This window comes from Chenopodium album, chromosome 18 (genome assembly GCF_948465745.1).
Source record: "Chenopodium album chromosome 18, dcCheAlbu1.1, whole genome shotgun sequence".
Classification (NCBI taxonomy): domain Eukaryota; kingdom Viridiplantae; phylum Streptophyta; class Magnoliopsida; order Caryophyllales; family Amaranthaceae; genus Chenopodium; species Chenopodium album.
In genome coordinates this window covers 18,804,000-18,812,829 of record NC_137851.1, presented here as the reverse complement: position 1 = coordinate 18,812,829, position 8,830 = coordinate 18,804,000, and the positions used below count along the sequence as shown (strand labels likewise).

The 8,830-nt window shown below is 35.4% G+C and overlaps 1 protein-coding gene across 1 annotated transcript; it reads left to right on the top strand.

Moving 5' to 3' along the window:
- The first annotated feature begins 1,910 nt into the window (after positions 1-1,910).
- LOC145591960 (uncharacterized) lies at positions 1,911-8,171 on the top strand. The gene is made up of 8 exons (XM_081648437.1): positions 1,911-2,252; positions 4,716-4,748; positions 6,015-6,440; positions 6,555-6,611; positions 6,705-6,847; positions 6,959-6,968; positions 7,317-7,528; positions 7,661-8,171. Exons 1-8 carry the CDS (start codon positions 1,911-1,913, stop codon positions 8,169-8,171), a joined length of 1,734 nt encoding a protein of 577 aa, XP_081504563.1.
- The last annotated feature ends 659 nt before the right edge of the window (positions 8,172-8,830 follow it).

Here is an 8,830-nt window from a genome sequence, read left to right as displayed (position 1 = left end):
TCCCCCTCTTTCTCTCTCTTCATTTTAAAAGTGCCAGCTTGGCAATCTTGTGTATTTTAATTATATTGGTTGTTGTAAAACAATACTTTAATCTTATTGGCTAATAAAACATCACATGGATTAGTACATTATTACATCATGTTTATTGGCATAGGATAAATATAAAAACCCAAAGGTTTTCTCTTAGAAAACCGGTGAAGAACTTACATCTAGGACTTTCTCTCTCTAGGTATTAATTGCAAATTATTACTGACTTGTGTTTTCCCATACATTTGTACTTGCAAATTAAGTTTCTTAATACCCGCGAACTTAACCCAAATAGGTCGTTCTTTCGGGGACGGAGGGAGTATATTTAAATGTTATCATCTAAATACCAACAATCTAAGGGATTATATCGATACCCACAAAACATTTTTGTATTCGTCAGTACTATTGAATAAGTATTTTGGTATCATGATAATACCATCTATAATATAATTTAATACCAATGCATGTTATTAGAGGTCACTCATGACTATGACACACATTATTATAGGCAGTGAATTCCTCGGTGAAATATAAAAAAGCAAGGAATAATGTTTCTGTTATATTTCCTTCATTTCAAATTAGATGACACAGTTTGATTTTGTGTACTATTCACATATATTGCTTGGACTTTGTTTTGAGATTTCATATTGAGAAAAAATATAGTAATGTCGGATTTAGTTAAATTTGTCTCAACATCTATTTTTTAAATATCAAAATTTTATATTTTTTGCCCATATGTTATAAAGGATATTTGTATTAGAAAGTATCAATTGACATACATGTCTAAATGAAATATGTCTTCTAATATAAAATAAGGAAGCATGTAATATTCTTACAATATTGTTAGATTGTGAATTTTCTTACAATATTGTTAGATTGTTAGATTGTGACAAATATTGTAAGATTGTTAGATTGTGAATTTCATGGATCAATCCCAAGATCTCCTGGAATCGGGAGAGAGGCTCTAACCACTTGAACTATCCCTCACACTCACAATATTGTTAGATTGTGACAACTTATGATATATTACTATTTACCGGCTATCTATAAGTTGTCACACAACATATTCCTAATAAAAAAAAATGGGAATTTTCTTAAATATGGGAATTTGATTTACCTTTGAAACTTAAACATTTTAATTACTTGGTACTCAATTGTCTTCCTATCAGGGAGTCATTGAATTATAGCAGTCATTGGTTCAGCTAATTAGTACGTGTGAGTGTGCTTAATTATTAATCGTAGGAAGATGTAGGATTGATTTTAGATCGAAAGGACAAGTAGGGAGCCGCCAACAAACTTTTAAGGAACTTGTAAATCGTTCCTGGATTTAAACGAAAGAGGTAAAGGCAACCACGAATTTTAATCCATGAAATTCACACCCCATTCATAATTTGTGAGATTATTAACTTCATAATGATTTTGAAACATTATTGGATGTTCGGGGATGAAGGTGCAAAATTGATTTAGGAAGTCAATTCTGTCCATGTTGGCCTTGATTTAATTCTTATAGCGACCTATATAATCTGCAATCGAAAAAACACACAACAATTATTCAAATTGCTCTAAGCTAGATTATGCTAAGTCGGTTGAATATTATTGCACATGTAATTGCTAATATCGTGTTTGCTTGATTTAATAACATAATTAGTGGAATCCTAACATGTTGTCCATAATTATCTAATTAGGTGTGATATTCAAATACTAGTCTTGATTAACATGCAATATTATGGTTAAACAAGTAAAGCAATAAACATAATGCTGTTGGGTACTCTGTGAAATCAACTTATAAATGGCTGCAAAAGGTTAACCCTGAAGTCAATTGGTGCAATTGGGTTTGGAACAGGTACAACATTCCTAAACATAGATTTACTCTCTGGATGTCTATGTGGGGAAGGCTTAGAACAAGAAACAAGCTCCTGCAGTACGGGGTTACCAGTGATGATGCCTGTCCTTTATGTGGTGATGCTTCAGAAACTAGTGAGCACTTGTTTTTTGAATGTGACTATAGTAAGAAGCTGATTAAGATGATGCAGGATAAAATTCAAATGACAAGGGATTTTGGGAACCTGATTACTTGTAATGAGTGGTGCTGGAAGACAATGAACAGGTTTCAGAAACAGGTTCTACAGAGCATAAGTTGTGCTCTGGTGTACAACATTTGGCAGCAACAGAATGGGGCTGTTTGGGAAGGAAAGATAGATAGACATGATATTGTTGTCAATAGAGTTTGTATAAACGTGTATCATAGAATTTGTAGTGTTCTTTCTTGTAAAGTTAAGGCTAAGGATGTAGCTTGGTTAAGAGGCTTATGCCTAGGGGTTTAGTAACCTCTGTGTATCTTTTTTTGTGATTAATAAAATTTCTCGCCTTTTCTCAAAAAAAAAAGTAAAGCAATAAAGATCATATATAGCACGAAGATCATGCGACACATAAATATTAGAAGCAACCTAACATGAATACCAGCAATACTCAACATAATCCTAACATGATACCTATGGTTAGGAAATATGGGTGTAATTGTGTTTGATTACTGTGGAACAATTCAATGAAAAATAAGAACGAAAAAAATGATAAAGAAAATAAACAAAGTAAGGATTTACGTGGTTCGATCAATATAGGCCTACGTCTATAGGTCGGGGGATTTGGGAGCTTCTTCACTATAATGGAGAAAAAACTAGAGAATATATACAAAGGTGCCTTAAACCTTAAAGGCTCAAAAGGTGTGATCTGGTTGATCACCTAGATGGTCCTTTTATATCATAAAGAAACCCTAATTAAATCCTAAAGTATCCCCCAAGTATAACTCAAGTAGTTGTCATAGAAGAAATATAGTTTTAGGAAATATACCATAAAACACGTAAGCTTAAACCCAAATTAAACCAAAAAAAAAATGTCTCATCCGGCTAGGCACAGCACATCTGTGCCCCTTCCAAAAAGTCGAGGTATAGACTTAAAAGCCATAATTTTCAACCGAACACGGACGTGCCTCTTTTTGGCACGGATGTGACAAGTTAAGCACTTCGTGAGCAAAGTTCTAGTTTCGTCAGTTTTTCATAAAATGACCATAACTTTCTCATGCATTTCTTATCAAAATTAAGCATATGACCCATCATTGGAAGCTATTGAAACAAGCTATCACCTCTACCTTGAATCACCTCAAGATCACTTAGATTGAGAGATATCTTCATTCAAAGTTAGCCCTACTAGATTTCGAGTCACATAGTTAACACTAGTAAATCAGTAATCAAAGCAACAAAAATAATTAGAGTAAATAAAACTAGAAAAATTAAGTACTCACTTCAAACGCGCAACTTTGAGTATATACTACGTCATGAATAAATTGTTAATAAATTCAATAAAAATAATGATAAAATTTTAATTAAAGAGTTAGAAAAATTGATGTTGCCCTCGGGATTCTACCTTCATGCCTTAGTAGATAGAACCTATGGATCTTGTGTTGGACATTGAATTACTTGAAAAGGATTAGAAATATAGCTAAGAACAATAAAAATTGCACGTCAAAACTTTACGGATAATCCTTTTGGGTCGTATGGGATTGAAAACTAGTTGCCAGGTTCGAATTCCTCTCTCAAATATCAGAAAATAGATCGGTATTTCTAGACTAAAAAGCAAATGATTAAAAGAAGGCTGGAAAGGCACCAGGACACTACACGAGGCGGCACGCCATGCTGCAAATTAAAGTAATCCGTCCTGGAAAATGTGGTGTGACACATGGCAGTACAGTGCGCCACACTGCAATTTGATACGTCACATTACACTGTCGGTTTTGCAATTTTTGTTTCTATCATAATTTTTAATGATGAACTTGGATTAAGGCAAATTATATACCGTTGGAAAGCTTCGGAAGTCTACTTTTCAAATCAATTAGAATTAGGTCTGTCATATATATATATATATATATATAGGAAGGCTCATATAAGAATCCTCCTCTATATAAGAACTCAATCTTATATAAGAACTAATCTCAACCCTTTATTAGTTTTGATCCAACCAACTAAAATGATCCTTTAGTGATGACATTTCTGTAATTTTGAGAAATTCATATTTAGAACATAGAAAAAAATTTAGAACATAGAAAAAAATTTAGAACATAAGCAGAAAAAATTTAGAACATAAGCATAAAAAATTTTGAACATAGGAAAAAAAATTTAGAAGATAGCAAAAATTTAGAACATAAGCAAACAACAATTTGGAACATAAGAAAAATAATTTAGAACATAATTTGAAAAAATAATTTATAATATAGGAAAAAAATTAGAACATAAGTTGAAAAATTTATTTAGAACATAGGAAAAAATTTAGAACATAAGCTAAAAAAATATTTAGAACATAGGAACAAATTTAGAACATAAGCTAAAAAAAAATAGAACATAGGAAATAATTTGGAACATACGTATTAAAAAATTTAGACTATAGGAAAAACTTTAGAACATAAGCAAAAAAAAAAATTTAGAACATAAAAAAAAGTTTAGAACATGGGTTCATTGTGTACTTGATTGAATTATTTAATAGAGGCCAATTATTCTTTAATAGATGTTGAATTGTTTAAGTAGGGATGTTGATAGGACAGTGAATTGGGGGATTTGTTTATTGCTGCTATGTACATTGGGGTTTAATAAACAAGTCAGTCTTTTGTAAATGAATTAATATTGCTATTATATGGACAGATTGTTGTTACGATTGAATTTGTAGATGTAAAGGTTAGATTAGGGGTGTGTTTGTGCCCAAAAAAATAAGGGGGAAGACTTTGTGTGGGTATGAGGTGGCTGGGAATATTTGAGGTACAAGTGCAAAGTGAGTGAGATGTCAGTCAACTTAGTGAGGGAATCTTGCATTTGGGTGTTTGTGAAGCTTGATTTGCATGTGCCAAGCAGCCAAGCTTGTGAAATATGTGGTATAAAAAAAAAAGGGGAAGACTCTTGGTCAAGTGGGAAAAAAAAATTTCTGAGTGAAGATGATGTGAAGGGCTTTTTGGAGACAAAGACTAAAGATGGGTTTGTAGTTGTTTATTGTACTTGCCAAGTACCCAACATTGTTCAACCCACCCAAAACATTCAAATCAAAGTTGTTAAGCCCACTGAATTTAGGAGAAGCCCTAGCTTTAAGCAGCATGTGGCAAATAAAGACAAGGATGAGGAAAACCAAAAAAAGGGGGTAATAAGGCTGTAGAGCATACTGAGAAAACATCAAGAAAGAAATTGTTCTCGGAGAGTGTGAAAGGAAAGAAGAAGTAAGGTGAAGAGGAAGGTACATCTAGGAGAAGTAGGGTGAAGGGAAAGGAGAAAAAAAGGGTAAAAGGAAGAAGAAGACAAAGAGAGATGCTGAGTTGGAATCTGAAGGTGGATCTGGCTCCTCCAGCTCTGACTGCTATGACACTGACCTAGACTGGGAAGTAAGGGAAGAGGAGGGGGTAGATGAGGATGCTGACCTTAGGGAAGATATGGACATCACTGTTAACAACATACTATAAGAAGCCAATGCAAGTTTAGAGTGTGTGCAAGATAAAAGTGAACATGAAGTGCAAAACCATGAGTTTATGCTTGAAGGTGAACTGTTGAGCAAATAAGTTACTCTACAGAGAGAGTATGTTCACTTCTAATTCCAAGGAGTTAGATAGCCCTAGAGGTTTTGATGATGAGCAAGACAATTGTCCATGGTTTCATGCCTAAACAGACTTCAAAAAACCCATTCAATTGTTGAAAGGGCAGAAGTTCCTCAATAACAAACTGCTGAGGAAAGCTTTAAGGGTTCATGCCATTGAGAATAGGTATGAATATTGGTATTTGCACAATGATAGCAGCAAAGTAACCATCCAGTGTAGGAGGAGGTGGCAATGCAAATGGAATGCCAAAAAGTGTAGGCTGCCTAAGTGTACCTATGTTGGGGGGAGAAGATGCCATTTCAGGGTGGTTGCAAGGAGGTCTGTCAACCAAGATTTTTAGCAAATTAAGAATTTGAATCTGAAGCACAAGTGTGTAAAGGTAAGAAGCAATCTAAATCTTACTGCTGAGTTTTTAGTTGACAAGTACATTGAGGACTGGAGAACTGACCCAGGGTGGAAGCTAAAAGGATTCAGAAGGAGGGTTTTAGTTGATCTCGACATAGAATTAACTTACAGCAAAGCTTGGATGGCAAGGGCAAGGGCTAAGCTTATGATCTATGGGTCAGCAGCAGAACAATATGCAAGAGTGTGGGACTATGGGAAGGCTCTCATGAAGTATAACCTTGGAACACAATGTAATGTGGTAGTTGATGAGATAGATCAGATTGAGCCCCCATTATTCCTTAGAATGTTTGATTGTCTTGCACCTATGGCAAAAGGCTTTCTCTCTGGCTATAGACCACTAATTGGGGTTGATGGCTACCATCTCAAAGGTCCATATCCAGGTCAGGTACTTGTTGTAGTTGGTAAGGATGGCAACAATAATATTTTCCCTATTTTCTGGGCTACAACTGAAATAGAGAACACATAGACATGGGTTTGGTTCCTTAATAGTCTAATGAAGGCCCTAAAAGATGAAAATCAAGGCTTGGGATATACCTTTATGTCAGATAGGCAAAAGGTAAACATATGAACCCTATCTTATATATTATGTCACCTAGCTATTTCATTCAGTGTTCAAATGACTGATTTACTGTTTGTTCCATGTCAACAGGGCTTGTTAGATGCTTTGCAACAGGTTGTTCCTTATGCAGACACAAGGTATTGTGTGAGACATATATGGGTAACTTCAAGCTGCAATTTAGTGGAGCAACCTTCAAGGAGCTGTTCTGGTCAGCAGCAAAGGCTACAACATTGGTATGCCTTGATTATTATTCTCAGTTGTGTATATGAATTCTAAAATTATTTTGTTTGTTCTGATCTATCAGAGACAATGTGTTATTCAATTTTTTATTTCTGATGTGTCAGTGATGAGACTGTTTTCTTTTATCTGTGAGAGAAAGTGTGTTAGTGATTTTGTTATTTCTGATGTGTTAGTGAATGTGTGTGACTATATGAGAGGTTGTGTGAATGTGTGAGTGTGTGTGTCACTGTGTGAGAATGTGTGAGAGTGTGTGTAAATGTGTGAGACTGTATAATAATGTGTGAGAATGTGCCAGACTGTGTGTGACTGTATGTGAATGTGAATGTGTGAGAGTGTGTGTGAATGTGTGAGAGTGTATGTGATTTGAGTGACTGTGTAAGAATGTGTATTGTCTGATCTGCTATCTGTTTGTGTTCGAATATGTGTGAGAGTGTGAGTTATTGTGTTTTGTGATTTCTGTAGCATGACTTCGAAGTAGCAATGGAGTCAATAAAGTTCTTGTCTGACGATGCATTTGAATATTTTGCTGACATCCTTCCGAAGCATTGGTCCAGACATGCCTTCGGTACCTTCCCAAAGTCAAATATGTTGCTCAACAACATTAGTGAGACTTTTAATGCTGTAATTAAAGAAGAGGATAAGCCCATTTTGACTCAAATAGCGTGGCTTAGGAGGTATATGATGAAAAGAAACAATGACAAATGGGAAAGTTTTCAGAAAATGGAAGGAAAAGTAGTTTCATATGTCAAGAAGGCATTCTAGAGGATAAAACCAGCTGCAAGGCATTGCATTGTTCAAGTTTCTAGAGGTGACAGCTATGAAGTGGAGCTGAACTCTGATATAGTAACAGTTGACCTCAGCAAGGCAACATGCACTTGCTATCATTGGGACCTAACTGGTATCTCTTGTGTCCATGCATACGCATGCATCATGGACAAAAGGGCAGACCCAGAGGATTATGTAGACAATTCTTACCTTGTCTCAACATATATGTTGGCATATAGGTTTGAAGTAGCACCTATGCCAGGTCCACATCATTGGGAAAAGGTGAAGTTGAGGCAACCACTTCCATCGGCCATCAAGGTGCAGCCTAGGAGGCCTAAGTCCAAGAATAGGAAGTTGGAGTGGGGAGAACAAGGTGGGCAGAACCAACAAGACCAGCAACCATTGAAAAGGAAGGGTACATGTAAGAATTGTGGCCAGCTTGGGCACTATGCTAAGACATGTAAAAATGCTTCTGTCACACCAGTAGCAGTTTCTTCCCCAAAGAAAGAAGGTGTTAGACCACATTTGAACACTGCTTGGGTGAATGACTAGAGACAAAAGAAAGCAGAGAGAGCTTTGAAAAAGGTAAGAAAAAGGATGTTATATGAAGTTTGTGCTATTTTGAGCTTTAAGAACAAAAACTAACTTCGGTGTGTTGTTTTCTTTGTAGAGTGCACTTGGTGGTACCCCTAGACCAAATAGTATTAGGAGCAAGAGGTTCCCTCAAGAAGAGTAGCAGAAGAAGCAACAGCAGCAACAGAGTTAGCATCAGAGTCAGCAGTAGAATCAACTTCAGACTTAGTAGAGTCAAGCATCATCCACAACTACTATCCCTTCCTCTGCGCCAGCTACTAGATCTAGGACCAAGTTGCAGCCCATTAGACTTAGGAAGTAGATGTATTTGCAACTAGATAGTTTGTTAACATAAGGTGTTGGTTGGGGCATTCTTTTGAGCATTTTGAACAGTATTTGATGTCACATGATGTAAATTGGATGGATTAGTTGCTATGCATTTGGCTGTTATGTTTTGGATGTTTGGTCAAAATGAGGGAATGAAATATATAGACTATTAGCCTCTCATATGTGTGTCTTGTTATTTTATTTTATTTTTTTAAAAAAAAATAACCTGCTATCATTTACAAAAATTAACAAAAGGAAAATTGCATCAATATATGAAACTAAAAGGCATGACAGATTTAAACCAAAATAAC

Bases quoted from the DNA above. Each gene is read 5' to 3' on its own strand.
- LOC145591960 (XM_081648437.1), top strand. From the start codon at position 1,911: ATGTGGGGAAGGCTTAGAACAAGAAACAAGCTCCTGCAGTACGGGGTT. The intron at 2,253-4,715 runs GTTTGTATAAAC...TTATATGGACAG, and splicing joins ATGATATTGTTGTCAATAGA to ATTGTTGTTACGATTGAATT. The intron at 7,529-7,660 runs GTATATGATGAA...TCAAGTTTCTAG, and splicing joins CAAATAGCGTGGCTTAGGAG to AGGTGACAGCTATGAAGTGG.